The sequence below is a fragment of the Chionomys nivalis genome, chromosome X, assembly GCF_950005125.1.
Source record: "Chionomys nivalis chromosome X, mChiNiv1.1, whole genome shotgun sequence".
NCBI lineage: Eukaryota > Metazoa > Chordata > Mammalia > Rodentia > Cricetidae > Chionomys > Chionomys nivalis.
Genome location: NC_080112.1, coordinates 75,423,271 through 75,444,866, shown reverse-complemented (window position 1 = coordinate 75,444,866; position 21,596 = coordinate 75,423,271). Strand labels below are relative to the sequence as shown.

The 21,596-nt window shown below is 40.5% G+C and overlaps 1 protein-coding gene across 1 annotated transcript in view; it reads left to right on the top strand.

Moving 5' to 3' along the window:
- Magt1 (magnesium transporter 1) overlaps positions 1-21,596 on the top strand; it is a 50,139-nt gene that overhangs the window by 6,740 nt on the left and 21,803 nt on the right. The window contains exons 2-3 of the mRNA XM_057760140.1: positions 15,763-15,932; positions 21,412-21,529. Coding sequence (XP_057616123.1) covers positions 15,763-15,932; positions 21,412-21,529 — 288 coding nt within the window. The remainder of the gene's footprint in view (positions 1-15,762; positions 15,933-21,411; positions 21,530-21,596) is intronic.

Genomic DNA, 21,596 nt, shown 5'->3' with positions numbered 1-21,596 from the left:
CTATAGCCCTATCTTCTTCTGGAGGCCTTTTCTCACTTGAGGCTCCCTCCTTTCTGATGACTCTAACTTGTGCCAAGTTGACATAAAACTAGCCAGAACATCCAGTTGAAAACAATTTTTGGACTGAGCTGGTACCCTAGACTGAACCCAGGGCCTCATGATTGCTGAATAAACACTGCCACTAAGCTGCATCTTCTGGTGAGCAGGATTTTAAATACAGGGCTAAAGATAGAGATCGGCAGTAGAGTGCATGTGTAGCTTGCTCAAGACCTTGGATTCAGTCCTCAGTACAGGCTAAAATAGTTGTATTTCTTTTTTAATGTTGCTTTCTACTATTTTTATTTTTGTTTTTGTGGGTTTTTCTTCTTTAATTTTAACCTAGGTTAGTCTTTTTTTTTTTTAAAAATATTTATTTATTATGTATACAATATTCTGTCTGTGTGTATGCCTGAAGGCCAGAAGAGGGCGCCAGACCTCTTTACAGATGGTTGTGAGCCACCATGTGGTTGCTGGGAATTGAACTCGGGACCTTTGGAAGAGCAGGCAATGCTCTTAACCAATGAGCCATCTCTCCAGCCCCCTAGGTTAGTCTTAAACTTGCTGCATTGTTGAGGATGATCCTGAGATCCTGATTCTCTTATTCTGAAGTGCTGTGGGTTCTTTCGTTTTTAAGACTGGGGCTTGTGGAGTCTTCAGGTGACCTGGAACTCAATATATGTAGATGACTTTGAACTCCTGATCTTCTTTCTTCCACTGTTTTTAATTTTGTTTTTTTTAAAAGAGGGTCTTACAGTATTGTTCATGCTGCCCTAAAATTCACGATCCTTCTGCCTCAGCCTCCTGAGTACTGAGGTTATAGATATATGCCACCATACTTGGTAAGATTATATATCTTTTTTTCATTTTTTTTTTGTGTGGGTATTGTGCCTGCATGTATGTCTGTGCTCCATGTGCATGTCTGGTATCCAGAAGAGGGCACTAGAACCCTTGGAACTGGAGTTAGAGCTGGTTGTTAGTAACCATGTGGGTGCTGGGAAACAAATCCTGGTTCCTCTGCCAGGCCACAAGATGCTCTTATTAACCAGTGAGCCATCTCTCCACCATCTAAAGTTATGTTTCGTGACCTCTTTCTGAGAATCTGTATCCTTTGCCCTAGCTAGTTTTGCTTCAAACTGGCACGGGCTAAAGTCATCTGAGAGGATGGACCCTCGATTGAGAAAATGCCTCCATAAAGTCAGGCTCTAAACAGACAAGCCTGTAGGACATTTTCTTTTTCTCTCACTGCTCCCCCACCCCGCAAGACAGGATTGTTCTGTGTAGTCCTGGCTCCCCTCCAGGGCATCTTCATTAGCTCCTGCTTTTAGGTTTCTGCCCTATTTTGAGCTCCTGTCTTGACTTCCTTTGATGATGAACAATAAGGTGGAAGTGGAAGTGAAATAAACCTCTTTCTCCCGCTAGTTGCTTCTGGTCTCGATGTTTTATCGCAGCAAAAGATACCCTAACCAAGACAAAAAATGGTAGAAAAATATGTAAAGGCATAGATGCAAAAAGAATACCAAAGAATGATAAAATGATCATGACAATGTTTGAATGGCTGTCTTCCTGCTTCTCGGTTCTCAAAAAAAACTTGTCAAATATTAAAGAGGATTTACTTTAATCCAGTCATACTGAACTGTATAGCAAATTGCTGAGTCTTGTTTTCAGCAGCAGCAGTTTGGGGGGGGGATCCCCATTATTTGGCTTTTGTGAAAATTAAGTGAAATGAGCACAGTCCATAGATTCTCCATGGATTTTCTGTCTTTCTTTCTGCCTTCCTTCCTTCCTCCCTCCCTCCCTCCCTTCCTCCTTCCCTCCCTCCCTCCCTTCCTTTCTTTTTCTCTTTCTTTCATGTATAGTGTTCTGCTTGCATGTATGCCTGCAGGCCAGAAGAGGGCACCAGAGCTCATGGATGGTTGTGAGCTACCATATGGTTGCTGTGAATTAACTCAGGACCTCTGGAAGAGCAGCCAGTGCTCTTAATCTCTGAGCCATCTCTCCAGCCCCTCTCCAAGGATTTTCTAATGCAGTACTTGGAATATAAAATATAGGTGATTCCTTTCCTCTATAAACAGATGGTTTTCAATTGCTTTTTTGCTTTTTCAGTTCTATGGCTCACACCCAGGCCCTTACACGTGCTAGGCAAGCCCTCTCCTTCCAAGCTACACCTCCAACTCTTTATCTTTTTCAAATAAAGCAAGTTCAGAAATAGTTACCTGTGTGTATGTATGCATGTATGTATGTATGTGTGTGAGTATGTATGTATGTGTATATATATGTGCACATATATATGCGCGCGCACACACACACACACACACACACACACACACACATATATATATATATATATATATATATATATATATATATATATATATTTGAGACAAGGTTTAACAGCTCTGGCTATGCTGGAACTCACTTTGTAGATCAGGCTGACCTTGAACTCACAGAGATTTACCTACCTCTGCCTCTCAAGTACTGTAATTAAATGCGTGCGCTACCACCGCCCGGGCATGAATTACCAGCATCTTTAATGAGGCAGGGTATCACTTGAAAAACTTTTGGATTCTTCAATGTAGAAAACTGACACATCAAAGTATCACAAATGTTAGCCTGGAGAGATGCCTCAGTTTTTAAGTGTACTCTGCTCTTGCAGAGGACCTGTATTTCATTCCCAGCACCCATATGGTGGCTCACAACCATCTGTAACACCAGTTTCAGGAAGTATGAAACCATCTTCTGTCCCCCTTGAGCCCTAGACATGTGTGTGGTGCACATACACACAGGCAAACAAAGCAAGCATACCCATGAAATAAAACTTGAAAAATAACCTTTAAAGAAATATTACAGATGTATACCCTGTAGCTCTGTAGGCAGTATCTATTACAGAAACAAAGCAACTGCAAAAAAAATGAGACAGCCCCCCCCCAAAAAAAAGCATCAGAGAAGGAGATAGGAATGTATTTTAGCTATGTTTAGGAAGTAGGTAAACAGAGTGGAGCAGATGGCAAAGGAATTAAAAATGCTCAGTTCTCTGCTCACAGTCTGTCTCTTTCAGTAATTATCTGCCAATTATGTTTCTAGATCAGTTCCATTTTAATTGAAGAACAGAGTTATAAATGTATTACTGAAGACCAGTTAAATGAGTAGGAAGGCTAAAAATAAGATTTTCTTAATGAGTACACATGCCCTGATGGACTAGAACAGACATAATATCAAGGTTTTGAAGAAAGTGGGGATATGTTTTAGAGGAATCCAGACTGGTGACGCTTTTGAAACTCAAATAATTTGAATGACAGAACTAATTTTAGTTCTAAATGGTAATGGATTTCTGTATTCCATTACCATTGGGAGATGGTAGTGTCAGAATTCATAGTGGTTACTTTTTTTTTTTTTTTTTGAGTCAGGGTTTCTCTGTGTAGCCCCAACTGCCTTGAACTCGGTCTGTAGACCAGGTTGGCCTTGAACTCACAGAGATCCACTTGCCTCTGCCTCCCTAATCCTGGTATAAAAGGCACGTGCCACCACTGCTTGGCTAAGATTCAAGCTTCTTTGATAGAGCTAGGGGAGATAAATATGCCTGGGTGTAGTGCTGCATACTTGTTAAAACAGGGCTTGAGAGTCAAAAGGAATAGGATCTTTATAAGCTTAAGACTAGCCTTGTCTATATAGTAAAGTCCAAGGTTACACAGGGCTACATAATGGAAGAGAGAAAGCTAGATTTCTGGGAGTGAATTTCTCTAATCCTAGCACACACTGGGGAGAACAAGGAAAGAGGATCATGCCTTGTTAAAGCGTGACTAGGCTACATGAGTTGATAGCCAGATTGAGCCACAGAGGGAGACCCACTTTCAAAACAGAAGTAAGAAAACAGAACTAAAACCTTTTCATTTAAATTGAATGAGAGAGTTGGGCAGTGGTGGTGCACACAACCTTTAATCCCAGCACTTAGGGAGTTGCAGGACAACCAAGGCTGTATAGTAAGATGTTGTCTTAAAATCAAGTCTATAGAGGCTGGAGAGATAGCTCTGTGATTAAGAGCACTGGCTGCCTTGCTCTTCTAGAACTTCTGAGTAAACAAAATACATGAACAAATAAACCTTTTAAAATACCCTTAGAGGAATAGAGAAGGCTAAAGTGTGAAAAAAGTGTCTAAGAATTATTAAGACGTGAGGCTAGAGAGATGACTCAGTGGTTAAGAGCACTTAACTCTTGGAGAGGACCCAGGTTTGGTTCTGAGCACCTATGTGGTAGCTTCTTTTAACTTCAGTTCCAGGAAATTTTTTTTAAAAAAATATTTATTTATTATGTATGCAATATTTTGTCTGTGTGTATGCCTGCAGGCCAGCAGAGGGCACCAGACCCCCTTACAGATGGTTGTGAGCCATCATGTGGTTACTGGGAATTGAACTCAGGACCTTTGGAAGAGCAGGCAATGCTCTTAACCTCTGAGCCATTTCTCCAGCCCCAGTTCCAGGAAATTTGATGCACTCATCTGACCTCTTGAGGGTACAGTGCACACACATGATACACATATACACATGCAGACAGAACACTTATACACATTTTTTTAAATCTCAAAAAAGGATAAAAATAATAATTAAGGTATTTACTTCTGGGCTGAGGAGATGGTTTAGTGGCTAAGAGTGCTTCCTGCTATTTCAGAGGACCTGAATTTGGTTCTGTGCATCCACATTAGGCTGCTCATAACTGCCTGTGACTCCAGTTTCAGGGGATCTAACACCCCATTCTGGACTCTGGACACCTGCAGTGATGTGTGCATACCCACACAGGGACATACATATATGCACATAATTAAAAATAAAATGTATTCTTTTATAAGGTCAGGTGTGGTGGTACATGCCTTTAATCCTAACAGTCTTGGGAGGCAGAGACAAGCAGATCTCTATGAGTTCGAGGCCAGCCCAATCTACAGAGCAAATTCCAAGACAGCCAGAGCTACACAGAGAAACCCCTGTCTTGAAAAACCAAAAAGAAAAGAAAGAAATTATTTTTTTAAAGAATGGATTTGTTTATTTATTTTGTTCTTTTGAGACAGGGTTTCTCTGTGTAGCCTGGAACTCGCTCTATAGACCACGCTGGCCTCGAACTCACAGAAGCAAACAAAGCTGCTATGAACATAGTTGAGCACACGTCCTTGTGGCACGATTGAGCATCCTTTGGATATATACCCAAAAGTGGTATTATTGGGTCTTGAGGAAGGTTGTTTCCTAATTTTCTGAGAAATCGCCACACTGACATCCAAAGGGGTTGTACCAGCTTGCACTCCCACCAGCAATGCAGAAGTGTTCCCTTTTCCCCACAACCTCTCCAGCATAAGTTGTCATCAGTGTTTTTGATATTGGCCATTCTTACAGGTGTAAGATGGAATCTCAAGAGTTGTTTTGATTTGCATTTCTCTGATGACTAAGGATGTTGAATATTTCCTTAAGTGTCTTTCAGCCATTTTAGATTCCTCTGTTGAGAGTTCTCTGTGTCTGTACTCCATTTTTTTTATTGGATTATTTGTTCTTTTGGTGTCCAATTTCTTTTTTCTTTCTTTTTTTTTTTTTTTTTGATTTTTTCGAGACAGGGTTTCTCTGAAGTTTTTGGTGCCTGTCCTGGAACTAGCTCTTGTAGACCAGGCTGGCCTCGAACTCACAGAGATCCACCTGCCTCTGCCTCCTGAGTGCTGGGATTAAAGGCATGCGCCGCCACCACCCAGCTCTTGAGTTCTTTGTCTATTTTGGAGATCAGACCTCTGTCTGATGTGGGGTTAGTGAAGATCTTTTCCCATTCTGTAGGCTGTCATTTTGTATTGTTGACCGTGTCCTTTGCTTTACAGAACCTTTTCAATTTCAGGAGGTTCCATTTATTAATTGTTTCTCTCAGTGTCTGTGGTGCTATGGTTATATTTAGGAAGTGGTTCCCCATGTCAGTGCATTCAAGTATACTTCCCACTTTCTCTTCTATAAGGTTCAGTGTGGCAGGCTTTATGTTGAGGTCTTGATCCATTTGGTCTTGAGTTTTGTGCATGGTGATAGATATGGGTCTATTTTCATTCTTCTACATGTTAATATCCAGTTATGCCAGCACCACTTGTTAAATATGCTTTCTTAGCCGGGTGGTGGTGGCATATGCCTTTAATCGGGAGGCAGAGGCAGGCGAATCTCTCTGAGTTCAAGGCCATCCTGGTCTACAAGAGCTAGTTCCAGGACAGGCTCCAGAGCTACAGAGAAACCTTGGCTCGAAAAAACAATAAAATAAATAAATAAATATGCTTTCTGTTTTCCATTTGATATTTTTTGCTTCCTTGTCAAAAATCAGGTATTCGAAGATGTGTGGATTGATATCCAGGTCTTCTGTTCTGGTCCGGTCCTCCTGTCTGTTCTTATGCCAATACCAGGCTGTTTTTAGTACTGTAACTCTGTAGTAGAGTTTGAAGTCAAGGGTTGTGATGCCCCCACAAGTTCTTTTATTGTTCAAACTATCCTGGGTTTTTTGCTTTCCATATGAAGTTGAGTACCGTTCTTTCGAGGTCTTTGAAGAATTTTGCTGGAATTTTGATGGGCATTGCGTTGAATCTGTTAGAATTCCATATGCTTGAAGATTTTTCTAGATCTACTCAGTCAAGTCTATTGGAAGATGAAATGGAGAAATCTGTGCTTTTAACAGAATTTGTTGCCAGACATGCTCATATTCTGAATGGTATTTTCTCTATAAAACCAAGGTAGGCTTACTTATTTTAAGATATATTAAAATAATAGTTTGCTGTTTTCTTGCTATTTCAAGATAGGGTTTCTCTGTGTAGTCCCTGGCTGTCCTGGCACTCGCTTTGTAGATAAAGCTGGCCTCTCTCTTCCGAGTGTTGGGATTAAAGGCATCAGCCATCACCACCCAGCTTATTTTGCCTTTTTTTTTTTTTGAGATTGAATCTCACTGTGTTATCTCATCTTGCTTTGTACTTCTGGCTTAAGCAACTCTCCTGTCTCAGACTTCCAAGTAGTTACGTCTGCCGGTATGTACCATCTTAATTGTGAAATTCCAGCTTGTGTTCATGTTCTACCATCTAATTGTGAAATTCCAGGTTGTGTTCATGTAATTTTATGTAGAAGTTTAAAACTACTTCATCTCTTGTGATCTGGCTTCAGTTTATTTTCAGAAAGTATACTTAATTGCTCTCACTTTAAGCAGTATTTTGAAGATAATTTTATTTTTTAAGAACTTTAGCCGGGCGTGGTGGCGCACGCCTTTAATCCCAGCACTTGGGAGGCAGAGGCAGGCGGATCTCTGTGAGTTCGAGACCAGCCTGGTCTACAAGAGCTAGTTCCAGGACAGGCTCCAAAACCACAGAGAAACCCTGTCTCGAAAAAAAAAAAAAAAAAAAAAAAAAAAAAAAAAAAAAAAGAACTTTAGAAGCCGGGCGGTGGTGGTGCACGCCTTTAATCCCAGCACTCGGGGAGGCAGAGGCAGGCGGATCTCTATGAGTTCAAGGCCAGCCTGGTCTAGAAGAGCTAGTTCCAGGACAGGTACCAAAGCTACAGAGAAGCCCTGTCTCGAAAAATTAAAAAAGAACTTTAGGAAGAAACTACGGGACTAGTGGTGAGCTGTCTTAAACTAAAACTAAAAAGACTAAAAATGTGAGCCACTGTTCTCTGAACTGAGAGAAGCTGTGTTTAGTTGCTTTTATTTTATTTTATTTAATTTTAGACTATCCATATTCTTTAACAATCTGATCTATGTACTCAGTGTATCTATATCATATCCTCTAGTTGCTTATTTTTTAAGGAACTTCCAAATGCTTTTCTCAGGTGGCTTTGCTGTAAGAGAACTGTTTGTGTTTTCACTCCAAGACCACCCATGGAGTGGACCATAGAGTTTTCTAGTGGATTCAGAGAAGATAGAAGGATGCAGAGAACAAGGAGAAGCTAAAAAGAAAAGGGTAAAGTGATCTTTTCTCTGTCGCTTCATGAATCAACTGGATTCATTCCATAATATTTGACTCGAGCTTTATTGAATAATAAAACATTAAAAGAAGCTGAAATAATAGGCTTTATATAGCTTCCTGTATGTGATTTCAAGCTTGAGTCCTAAGCAAGTAACTAAGTACTAAGTTTGTATACCCCGAATGTATTTAGTAGATTGTGATCCTTTAACCTCTCTGAGGTCTGCTGCATGAGACATTTAAGATGCTTAAGTTTTCTGCAGTGAACCATGACCATTCCTAAAAGCGACCCATGCCATTACGCTGACAAACACCCCCCAAAGATAAGCTTTGTACTACAAACTGTTCAGGACAATATCGAGGTGATTAGCTAAGATGGTCCAACCAGGACTTCAGATAAGTCCTGTACTTTCTCATCACATGGAGACTGGACAACTGCTAACTTTCCTGGGACTTGACTATTATCTCAATTTTCTCAGGCTCCTCCACATATGCCATCATTTCCAGATGGCAGGAAGTAATTTTTTTTTTATTCTTTTTTAATTAAAATTTCCAACTGCTCCCCGTTTCCCATTTCCCTCCCCCTCCTCCCACATATTGCCCCCTCCCCCCGCTCCACTCCCCCTATCCCCACTCCACTTCTCCTCCCCCCAGTCCACTCCCCCTCCCTCTCGATACTGAAGAGCAGTCCAAATTCCCTGCTCTACAGGAAGACCAAGGTCCTCCCACTTCTATCTAGGTCCAGGAAGGTGAGCATCCAAACAGGCTACGCTCCCACAAAGCCAGTATTAGGATCGAAACCTAGTGCCATTGTCCTTGGCTTCTCATCAGCCTTCATTGTCCGCCTTGTTCAGAGAGTCCAGTTTCAACCCATGCTTATTCAGTCCCAGTCCAGCTGGCCTTGGAGAGCTCCCAATAGATCAGTTCCACTGTCACAGTGGGTGGGTGCATGCCTCGTGGTCCTGATTTCCTTGCTCATGTTCTCCCTCCTTCTGCTCCTCATTTGGACCTTAAGAGCTCAGACGGTTGCTCCAAATTGGGTCTCTGTCTCTCTCTCGATCCATCGCCAGATGAAAGTTCCTGTGCCATTCTCCTTGGCCTCTCGTCAGCTCTCATTGTCTGCCACATTCAGAGAGTCCGGTTTTATCCCATGTTTTTTTCAGTAGCAGTCCAGCTGGCCTTGGTGAGCTCCCAATAGATCGGCCCCCCTGTCTCAGTGGTTGGGTGCACCCCTCATGGTCCTGACTTCCTTGTTCATGTTCTCTCTCCTTCTGCTCCTCATTATAACCTTGGGAGCTCAGTCCGGTGCTCCAGTGTGGGTCTCTGTCTCTATCTCCATCCATCGCTAGATGAAGGTTCTATGGCGATATGCAAGATATTCATCAGTATGATTATAGGATAGGTTCATTTCAGGTTCCCTACCCTCAGGTGCCCCAATGAACTAACTGGGGACATTGCCCTGGGCATCTGGTAGCCATTCCAGGTTCAAGTCTCTTGCCAACCCTTAGGTGGCTCCCTTAACTAAGGTATGAGTTTCCCTGCTCCCCAATCCAACCTTCCTTTAACCCCAGTCACCCCGATTCCCCCAGTTCCCCTCATCCTCTCCTTCACACTTTTCTCTCCCCATCACTCCTCATCCCCATCCCACCCCACCCCCCAAGATTCCAATTTTTTGCCCATCAATCTTGTCTATTTCCCATAGCTGGGAGGATATCTATATGTTTTTCCTTGGGTTTACCCTCTTGTTTAGCTTCTTTAGGATCACAAATTATAGACTCAGTGGCCCCTATCCATGGCTAGAAACCAATTATGAGTGAGTACATCCCATGATCTTCTTTTTGGGTCTGGGTTACCTCACTCAGGATCGTATTTTCTATTTCCATCCATTTGCATGCAAAATTCGAGAAGTCATTATTTTTTACCGCAGAGTAGTACTCTAATGTATATATATTCCACACTTTCTTCATCCATTCTTCTATTGAAGGGCATCTAGGTTGCTTCCAGGTTCTGGCTATTACAAATAATGCTGCTATGAACATAGTTGGACAAATGCTTTTGTCATATGATAGGGCATCTCTTGGGTATATTCCCAAGAGTGCTATTGCTGGGTCCAGGGGTAGGTTGATCCCAATTTTTCTGAGAAACCGCCACACTGATTTCCAAAGTGGTTGCACAAGTTTGCAGTCCCACCAGCAATGGATGAGGGTACCCCTTTCTCCACAACCTCTCCAGCAAAGGCTATCCTTGGTGTTTTTGATTTTAGCCATTCTGACAGGTGTAAGATGATATCTCAAAGTTGTTTTGATTTGCATTTCTCTGATCGCTAAGGAGGTTGAGCATGACCTTAAGTATCTTTTGGCCATTTTAACTTCTTCTGATGAGAATTCTCTGTTCAGTTCAGTGCCCCATTTTTTAATTGGGTTAATTATCCTTTTAAAGTCTAGTTTCTTGAGTTCCTTATATATTTTGGAGATCAGACCTTTGTCTGTAGCGGGGTTGGTAAAGATCTTCTCCCAGTCAGTAGGCTGCCTTTTTGTCTTAATGACAGTGTCCTTTGCTTTACAGAAGCTTCTCAGTTTCAGGAGGTCCCATTTATTCAATGTTGCCCTTAATGTCTGTGCTGCTGGGGTTATACATAGGAAGCGATCTCCTGTGCCCATATGTTGTAGGGTACTTCCCATTTTCTCTTCTATCAGGTTCAGTGTGTTCAGATTGATATTGAGGTCTTTGATCCATTTGGACTTGAGTTTTGTGCATGGTGATAGATATGGGTCTATTTTCATTCTTCTACAGGTTGACATCCAATTGTGCCAGCACCATTTGTTGAAGATGCTTTCTTTCTTCCATTGTATACTTTTAGCTCCTTTATCGAAAATTAGTTGTTCATAGGTTTGTGGGTTAAAATCCGGGTCTTCTATACGATTCCATTGGTCGACTGCTCTGTTTTTATGCCAGTACCACGCTGTTTTCATTACTGTAGCTCTGTAATAGAGTTTGAAGTCAGGGATGGTAATGCCTCCAGAAGTTCCTTTATTGTATAAGATTGTTTAGGCTATCCTGGGTTTTTTGTTTCTCCATATAAAGTTGATTATTGTCCTTTCAAGATCTGTGAAGAATTTTGATGGGACCTTGATGGGGATTGCATTGAATCTATCAATTGCCCTTGGTAGAATTGCCGTTTTTACTATGTTGATCCTCCCAATCCAGGAGCAAGGGAGATCCTTCCATTTTCTGGTATCCTCTTCAATTTCTTTCTTCAATGCCTTAAAGTTCTTGTCAAATAGATCTTTCACTTCCTTGGTTAGAGTTACCCCAAGATATTTTATGCTTTTTGTGGCTATCGTGAAAGGTGATGATTCTCTTATTTCCCTCTCTGCTTCCATATCCTTTGTGTATAAGAGGGCGACTGATTTTTTGGACTTGATCTTGTATCCTGCCACATTACTAAAGGCGTTTATCAGCTGTAGGAGTTCTTTGGTGGAGTTTTTGGGGTGCAGGAAGTAATTTTAAGAACATGACACCTAACTCTCAAAAGATGGGGTGGGTGTATTTCATTTATTTGTTGGATTATGAATGTTTGTCATTATTTAGGGTAGGTGGTTACGCATTGTTACTGGTCACGGTCAGGGAGGAAACTAAACAAAGGAGATTAAATTCTATGATCTTGTTCTGAAAAACAAAAGGGGGATTTAGAAATGATAGGATAAAAAGGTAGATTATTGAATTACTTTCAAACTGAAAAAGCAACTACTAGTCTCAAATATTTTACACTGGTATGGGTTTTTGTATATGATACAAATTTAAGGTTATTTTTGTTATACTGTATATATGTTTTGTTATTGTATATATGTTTCTTTCATTGTTTAAGATATTTTTGTACATTGATACAAATTAGGATTATTTTTCTTATGCTGTATATGTTTCTATTCTTGTTTAAGGTATTATACCTATGCAGCTCATTTTGAAATGTAATATAAAGTTTTAGTCCTTGAAAGCTATTCAGGATTACAACGAAAGACAGGTTAGTAGTTAGTCATAATACAACAATCAAACTTAACAATTATTTTAGGTATGTTTCCAAGGTCATAGATAGATAGATAGATTATATATATATATATATAGTCTCTATATAGATAGATGGTCTTCAAACACTGCAGAGACCTACAGAATTTAACATTTAAAATGTTTTAATAACAAGGCTTTTCATGACAGTGAGAAACATCTATTACTGGCAGCACCAGTTTACTTAAAAGGATGATGGGCATCAATGAACCTCCATTTTGAGTTTGCTTTCATTGTGGCAAAGATAGCCATTTGGGCAAGAAACTGCCCTTGCCTTAACTAACAGTGTGCTGTCCAAATTAGACAAGTTAGACACAAAAGAAGTGACTGCCAAACTTTGCCAAGACTTCGGACAGTCCTTCAAAATTTCCTTCTTCACAAAAAAAAATTCTGTTAGATATTTTAGGCCTGTAGGCCAAAGATGGATGCCCAATGTTAGAGAGGAACCTTGAGGCGACTTTCTAGGTAGCCAGATGTCTCTGTTATTTCTATAGTTTTAGAAGTTGCTTGCTCTGCACTACTCAAGTCTTTGATGGGGTTGAAGATTAAATTGTTAGAGTTTTCCTTAGAAGTTAAATTAGATAGAAAAAAACCTAAAACTAGATACAAAATTTTTGGACTCACCAAGATAGGATAGATAATGAAGTATTTTATCTGAATTTGCCCAATACTTAATGGACTGGACATTGTGAATGTATTTTTTACTTGATAATTGTTCTTAATATATATATATAGTTTCACTTTGTTAAAACTGATCCTTTTTGATCTAGGCAGTGGTGGTGCATGCTTTTCATCCCAGCACTCGGGAGGCAGGGACAGGTAGATCTCTTTGAGTTCGAGGCCAGCTTAGTCTACAGAGTGAGTTCCAGGACAGTCAAAAATACACAGAAACCCCATCTCGAAAAACAAAAAACAACTAATACCTTGTTATATATAGTTTTACTATGTTAGAGTTAAAACCCTTCCCTTTTATTTAGACAAAAGGGAGAAATGTTGTGGGAGGTTTACTTGTTTTCACTCTAAGGCGGTCCATTGAGTGAACAATAGAGTTTTCTGGCTCACTCAGAGTAGATAGAAGGGTGTAGAGTATAAGGAGGGGCTGAAAAGATGCTTGTTCTTTTCGATTGGAAAGATGGAGAAGATTGTAAAGTGTTCTTTGCCCTATGGTTCCATGAATCAATCAGGTTTATTCCCTAATATTTGACTCCCGAGCTTTATTGAATAATAAAATATTTAAAGAAGCTGCAGTAGGCCTTATCTACCTTCTCTAACAGCAGTGTATGAGAGACCTCATTCAACATCCTTTCTAGGATTTGCTGTTTCCACTGTATTTCATTTTATTAAAGGGTGTATAGTGGCATTGAGTTGTATTCTTTTTTGTTTTTATATATCCCAGAGTGGCCTCCAACGATGGCCTTGAACACCTGATCCTCCTGTCTTCGCTTTCCAAGTGTTGTACTTATAGGCATTCACCACCATACCTGATTTATGTAGTGCTGGGGAGAAAACTCAGGGCCTTGAGCATGCTGGGAAAACACCCTACCATCTGACCTAAATTCCTAGCACCTAAGTAAAGTGTGTTTAGGGTTTTATAATCTTTGAGGTTTTCATTTATGCAAGCATGATTTGTTGAAAATATTGTTCTCTGGATTTGCAGAGTAGTTCATGCTTGTAATCCTGAAACTCAGGAGACTGAGGCAGAGGAATCACCTCAAGTTTGAGGCCAGTCTAGACTATATGAGACCCTGTTCCAAAAAGAAAAAAAAACCTCCAGGACAGCCAGAGCTATTACACAAAGAAACTGTTTCACAGTGGGGGGGGGGGGAGCAACGATGACTATGAACAGACAACACAACAAAAACCAAAAGCATATACCAGCAGTTCAATTCAACATTCTTTAGAATCTTTGACAAATGAAATGTTTTATGATTTTATATTATTTTATATATTATTAAATAGTAATGTACTTTAAAGTATAATGTTTGCTTAAATTTTTTGGTGTTTTTAAAGATGTGTCTCATGAGCTGTGTGGTTACCACCACACACACCTTTAACCTCAGCACTCGGGCAGGTGGATCTCTGAGTTGAAGGCCAGCCTGGTCTACAGAGCTAGTTCTAGGACAGCCAGGACTACACAGAGAAACCCTGTCTCGAATAACCAAAAAATAAAAACAAAAAAGATGGTGTCTCATGTAAACCAGGTTGGCCTGGAACTCTATAAAGGTGAGGCAACCTTGAAATCTTGATCCTCTTCCTCCTGTACCACCACCCTCATCTTAAATCTTATAAAATACTAAACTTTAAGGATAATTTTTAGGAAAGAATATTTGAGTCACTTGTGGTGGCTTACCATGTAATCTTGGTGCTCAGGTGAATGAGGCATGAGGATTTCAAATTTCTGGTCCTTCTGAGCTGCCAGATGAGATCTTATCACAAAAAAAAGAAAAAGTATCATCAAGTCCAGCTCCCAATTTATTTCATAGGATTTATATTTTCTTTTTAAAAAAGATTAATTTGTTTTCTTTTATTTCTGTGTTTCTGTACCTGCATGAATTTTTGTTTATCACATGTGTGGAGACAGGTGTACAAATGTCTAAAGAGGCTAGAGGGCTTTGGATCCCCTGGAACTCGAGTCACAGGAAGTTGTGAGCCATTAGTCCACCCTCTGGGATTCCTATAGTCTGTATACCTCTGCTTGGTGGGAGCTTTGCAAGGCAGGCGATGGTGGTAAATGCCTTTAATCCCAGCACTTGGGAGGCAGAGCTTGGCCGATCTCTGTGAGTTCAAGGCCAGCCTGGTCTACAGAGTGAGTTCCGGGACAGCCAGTGCTGTTACACAGAGAAACCCTGTCTCAACCCCCCCCTACACACACACACAAAAGAAAGTTGCTTTGCTAAAGTAATTTTAACATATATACTTATTTCATTGTGTAAGTATGCATGCACTACAGCACATGTGTAGAGGTCAGAGAACAAGTTCTAATTGGTTCTCTCCTTTTACCATAGATTCCTGGGATCAAACTCAGGTTATTAGCCCTAAAGTGACTTTTTGGTTTTATTGTATTTTTGCTGTTGTTGTTGCTGCTGCTGCAGACTCCTCCACCACAAATACTTGGTGAAGCAAGGTTTCTCACTAAGTAGACCAGGTTTGACCTTGAACTCAAAGAGATCCACCTGCCTCTGCTCCCAGGTGCTAAGAATAAAGGCATGTTCTACGATGCTCAGCTGTTTCTTTGTTTTTGTGGGGTTTTTTGGATACTGTTTTGGTAGGAATCTTAGGTCGGCCTCAAACTTATGAACTTGCCTTCACCTCCTGAGTGCTGGGATAATAGGCATATGCCACCACACCTCTTTGTGGCTTTTTGTTCCTGATATTTGAGGTTTAGGTCTTAACTATGTTGCCCAAGCTGGTCTTGGGCTTTGGGGCTCAGGAGATCCTCTTATTTTAATGTCCTGGGTAGCTGTAATTATAAACAAGACCTGCTAAACCCAACCTTTTTTTTTTTTTTTTAAGTTTTTCGAGACAGGGTTTCTCTGTGGTTTTGGAGCCTGTCCTGGAACTAGCTCTTGTAGACCAGGCTGGTCTCGAACTCACAGAGATCCACCTGCCTCTGCCTCCCAAGTGCTGGGATTAAAGGCGTGCGCCACCACCGCCCGGCTAAACCCAACCTTTAATGCCAACTTGAGTATATTCACAAGATCTCATTTTGTCTTTTGTAGATGGTGTTATCTGAGAAGGTTAGTCAGCTGATGGAATGGACCAATAAAAGACCTGTAATAAGAATGAATGGAGACAAGTTCCGTCGCCTTGTTAAAGCGCCACCAAGAAATTACTCTGTTATTGTGATGTTCACTGCTCTCCAACTTCATAGACAGTGTGTCGTTTGCAAGTATGATCTTTCTTCTCCACTTTGAAATTAAATAGGTTTTTGGTTTTTAACTGTTTTTCTATCTCAGAAGAATCAAATTTGTACAATGGGTTCATTAATAAATAGATTATACCTTACTCATGGGTTATATAACAGATAATATTACTGTTTTGTTTTTTTAAGATTTATGTATTTTGTGTATGTAAGCGTTTTGTATTCATTCATGCCAAAAGAGGGAATCAGATGCTATTATAGATAATTGTGAGCCGCCACGTGGTTGCTGAGAATTGAATTCAGGAACTCTAGAAGAACAGCTGAACCATCTCTCCAGTCTTCAACACTATTCTTTATAAAAATTAGTCTTGGTTGTGAAATTGGTAGAGGAGAAAGAATAAAATATTGTAGCTATCATGAATTATATAAAAATCAAAGAGCCACCATTTGGATTGATAATCAGTTTATACACTAGTTGTAGTGACATTTTTTGGGGGGGGGGGTTTCGAGACAGGGTCTCTCTGTAGCTTTGGAGCCTGTCCTGGAACTAGCTCTTATAGACCAGGCTGGCCTTGAACTCACAGAGATCCGCCTGCCTCTGCCTCCTCAGTGCTGTGATTAAAGGCGTGCACCACCACTGCCCGACTGTTGCATAATTTTTATTATGTATTTGTACATGCACGTGTACATTTGTGTGCACAGTGTTACATGTAGAGGCCAGAGAACAACTTTCAGAAGTCAATTTTGTCCTTCCAACAGGATCCTTCCACCATAGAGTCTGGGGATAGAACACAAGTCAACAGGCTTGCATGGCAAGTACTTTCTTCCACCCACTGAGTATCTCCTGGCCCCATGTTACAAATACTTTTAGGCTGAGGATGTAGCTCAGGATATCAGGGTAGACAATTGCCTAGCATTAGAAAAAGTCCTGGGTTCAATCCCCAGTACTCCAAAAGGAAGGGTTTATAAATGCTTTCAATTTCACACTTTTTTTCTTTTGGGGTTTTATTTTATATTTCTGAAGTAGAGTTATAGTTTGTTATAGGGGATTTATTTATTTATTTGTGTGTACATGAATATTATGCAAGTATATAGAGGTCAGAAAACATGTGTGGAAGTTGGTTGTCTCTCTCTAGCATATGGGTCCCAGGAATTGAACTTAGATTGTAAGTCTCAGCAGCAAGCTCCTTTACCCCCTGAGCCAGCTCACCAACCCTTAAAAGGGGATTTTTACTCTATTTCTTTTAAACTGGGTCTCACTGTATATCCTTGACTGTCCTGAAACTTGGTAATATGTAGGCTGTGCTGACCTTGAACTCACAGAGATCAACCTGCCTCTGCCTCCCAGATGCTAGGGTTAAATGTGTGTGCCACCATACCCAACCTTATTTTTATTGTTTAAAGGTTTGATTTTTATTATGTGTATCTATGCGGAGGTATGTGTGCATGAGTTCAGGTTCCCTCGGAGGCCAGAGGCATTTGATATTCCTGGAGCTAGAGTTACAGGTGGTTGTGAACCACCTGACCTGGGTACTGAGAAGTAAAGTTAGGTTCTCTACAAGAGCAGTACATTATCTTAATACCTGAGCCATCTTTCCAGCCACTTTTTAAAAAAGATTTTCATTTATTATGTATACAGTATTCTCAGTACTCTGCCTGCAGGCCAGAAGAGGGCACCAGATCTCATTACAGATGGTTGTGAACCACCATGTGGTTACTGGGAATTGAATTCAGGACCTCTGGAAGAGCAGGCAGTGCTCTTAACCGCTGAGCCATCTCTCCAGCCCTCCAGCCACTTTTGTTCCCTTCTTAATTATGTATAGGTGGAGAGGAGGTGGAACTTAAATGAAATAGTGTAAAACTCCCTTTCAAGGGCTGGTGAGTTGGCTCAGAGGAGTTGGCATGTGAATGTAGATACCTATAGAGGCTAATATGATCCATTAAAGATGCTTGTAAGCTGCCTGATGTTGTTCGTACAACCAAACTCAGATTCTCTGCAAGAGCAGTGTAAGCTCTTAACAGTCGCGGCAACTCTCTAACGCCTTATGTAATTAAAAACAGTTGTACGTGGGTGAGTGTTTTGCCTGCATATATGTCTGTGTGCCACTTGAGTGAAGGGCCCACAGGCCAGAAGAGGGTATCAAGTCTCCTGGAATTGAAGTTAAAAGGCAGTTGTGAGCCTTCACGTAAGTGCTGGGAATTGAACAAACAATACTCTTAAATGCTGAGCCATCACTCCAGCCTTGTCCTTAGGAAATGTTTGAACCAGTTCATTGCCTAGAAATGGAGGAAGAGGTATAAGGGGAACTGGAAGTATGAGAGAAGTCATTTCCAGAGTGGAGCCTTCTAGCTATGTGTGTCTGAGGAGCTACAAACGTTTTGCTGAGGCATTAGTGTGCCGCTGGACCATAGGCTAGTTGGCACAGTCTCTTTGCCACCATCATATCATAACAACTACCTCCCCCCCTCCAAATAGCTTTTCATCAGGAATATGGTAGTCAATGCCAGGATTGAATATTTATGCTGTAAATTTGTTCATTATGGTCCCACAATTGGTATGAATCCTTTGATTTCATCTCTAGACACTAAAAAGATTTGCTTATGTTCATGTTTGGGATACTGAACAAAATTTACAAAATGTGGCTAGAGAATAGATTAGTGCATGTCAAAATGAAATAGACTCTAGGTTTAATCTCCAGCACTAAAATACATACAGAATAGAAAAGGATGGAATTAAAAATTTTATCACAGATGAAAAAAATGTTTTCTAACTGGGTGATGGTGAGACACACCCTTAGACCCAGCACTTGGGAGGCAGAAGCAGGTGGATTCAGGCCATCCTTGTTTACAAAGTTATTTCCAGGACAGCCAGAGCTGTTACACAGAGAAACCCTGTCTCAAAAACCAAAAAAAAAAGTTTTCTAGAAGAATAAGAGTTAAAAAATAAATCAGAAATACTAGAACCCCCAAACTTTCTTTGATAAATAAGTATGTTTATGCATTTATGTTACTTAGATTTAACCCCAAAGGGTTGAAAAAAAGTAAGATAAAGACATATACATATGGGAAAAACATGTAAATAAACAGACCTTTAGAATGAAACAAGCTGGGCAGTAGTGGCACATACCTTTAATCCCAGGATTTGGGAGGCAGAGACAGACAGATCTCCATGAGTTCGAGGCCAACCTGGTCTATCAAGTGAGCTCTAGGAGCGGCTCCAAAGCTACAGAGAAACCCTGTCTCAAAAAACCAAAAGGAAAAAAGAGAAAAAAATAAAATGAAAACATAAAAGAAAGGAAAATTCAAGGATAACTGAAGGTTTGTTCATCTCAAGTCCCTAGATTTTTCTTGTCATTTATTGTAATAATTCATCTGATTGTATTTTTACTTATCAAAATAGCATCTGTGCCTCAGAGTATGTGTGAGAGTTTGTACATGTGTTCATATGTGTGCGGGTACATGTGTGTGCCTGGGTGTAGAGGCCTGAGTATTTGGTGTCATCTTCAGAAATGTTGTCTACCTCCTTTGAAGCAAGGTCTCTCCTTTGCCTGGAGCACACTGGTTAGGCTGGATTAGCTAACCAGCCAGCCCAAGGGATCTGCTTGTCTCTGCTTCCCAAGTGCTGCAATTAGGATATCACCACTCTTGCTTTTTAAACATGACTTCTGGGAGATGAACTAATGTCCTCATGCTTTCAAGGCAATTATTTTACTGACTGAGTCATATTCTCAGCCTCCAGAACTTATTTAATTTTTAAAAATTTGAGACAGGGTCTCACTGTGTAGCCCTGGCTGTTCTGAAACTTGCTATAACAGCAGGCAGGGTTTTAACTTTGACTATCTTTGCCTTCTGAGCTTTAGTATTATAGGCCTGTGCCATTGTGTCTGTCTGGTTACATACTTTTGATATTCAAGGTAGGCTGTTAGATCTTCTTTGCCTGATGATTTAGGATCTCAAAATTGTGAGAGTTTGTGGTATAAATCAGTGTTAGATTCCAGCCTAGAATGTGTGGGACCCTGGGTTCAATCCCCAGCACCAAACCCAAAAATTGTTGTATGCCCATACTCCTTTCTACAAGGAGTCTGAAACAGAAGGAGCATTTGAGACCAATGATGTGGTATAGGTTGAGCAACATAGCAAGACCTTGTCTTAATAACAAGAGTGGAAGCAGCACACTGGCTGGAGAGAGACCAGCTGTTAGAGCCCATTATTGCTCTTGCAGAGTACCCAACTCAGTTCTAGAAACCCATGTTGGGCAGCTGACAACCTCCCGTAACTCCAGCTCCAGATCAGTAGATCTGATGCCTCTGGCCTCAGTGAGCACTGGCACTCATGTGCACACATCCTCACACAGACACACGTACCTAGAAATAAATCCTTTAGTTCTGGGACATCTAGGGCTACACAAAGAAACTCTGTTTTAGTGGGAAAAAACACCAAAGGAGGGAAAGCCTCCATAGTTTATAGAGGATGTTAGCTGCATTTCTTTGTTTTGTGACTACCAAAGATGTTTTGGAGCCAGGCTGTGGTGGCACATACATCTAATCTGGAAGCAGAGGCAGGCAGATCTCTGTAAATTAAGGCCAGGCTGGTCTATAGAGTTACAGAATAGCCAGGGCTACCTAGTGAGACCCCCATCTCAAAATAAATTTTTTTTAAATTGTTTTGGGTGGCTGGAGAGATGGCTCAGTGGTTACGGGCACTGACTATTCTTCCACAGAACTTGGGTTCAATTCCCAGCACCCACATGGCAGCTCACAACTGTCTGTAATTCCAGTTCCAAGGGATCCAACACCCTCACACAGAATATGTACAAGCAAAACACCAGTGCCCATTAAATAAATAAATGACTCTTTTAAAAAAAGAAAAAATTGTTTTGGGATTCAAAAATAAACAGTATAAAAGTATAAAGCATGAAATGGAGTCATGTAATTAGTAATTTCTGGTGAGATTTCCAACACTTAGATGTGAGGCTTCTTTTATACTTAAACAAAGTGTGTTCTAACTGACTGTGTTCTAACTATACCTGAATTATGTACCAATAACCTTTTTTTTTTTTTTTGAGACAGGGTTTCTCTGTGTAATAACCCTGGCTGTCCTGAACTTAATCTGTAGATCAGGCCAGCCTCAAACTCAGATCCACCTGCCTCTTCCTCCCTCACAGCTGGGATTAAAGGCGTGTGCTGCCACCACCACCCAGCTTGCCAATAATTTTTAATATTTCTTTTACTAAAAATTGCTATTATGCTAGACAGTTGTGGCACATGCCTGTAATCCCAGGTCTCTGGAAGCAGAGGCAGATGAATGTCTGAGTTCAAGGCCAGCCTTGTTTACAGAGTGAGTTCCAGAACAGCCAGGTACACACCGAAACCCTGTCTCAAAAAAACAACAGCAACAAATTGCTATTACTTAATTAGGTTTTGTTTTACTGCTGATAAACTGGGTTGATGTTTAAATTGTTTCATATATTTTTTGCTTTATTCCCCACCGATCTGATTTCATTCAGGCAAGCTGATGAAGAATTCCAGATTCTGGCAAACTCTTGGCGGTACTCCAGTGCATTTACCAACAGAATATTTTTTGCCATGGTGGATTTTGATGAAGGTTCTGATGTATTTCAAATGGTAAGATGTTTGATTTTTTTCTTGTATACAGGAATAAAGCATGGATAAAGCAAAATACAATTTTGGT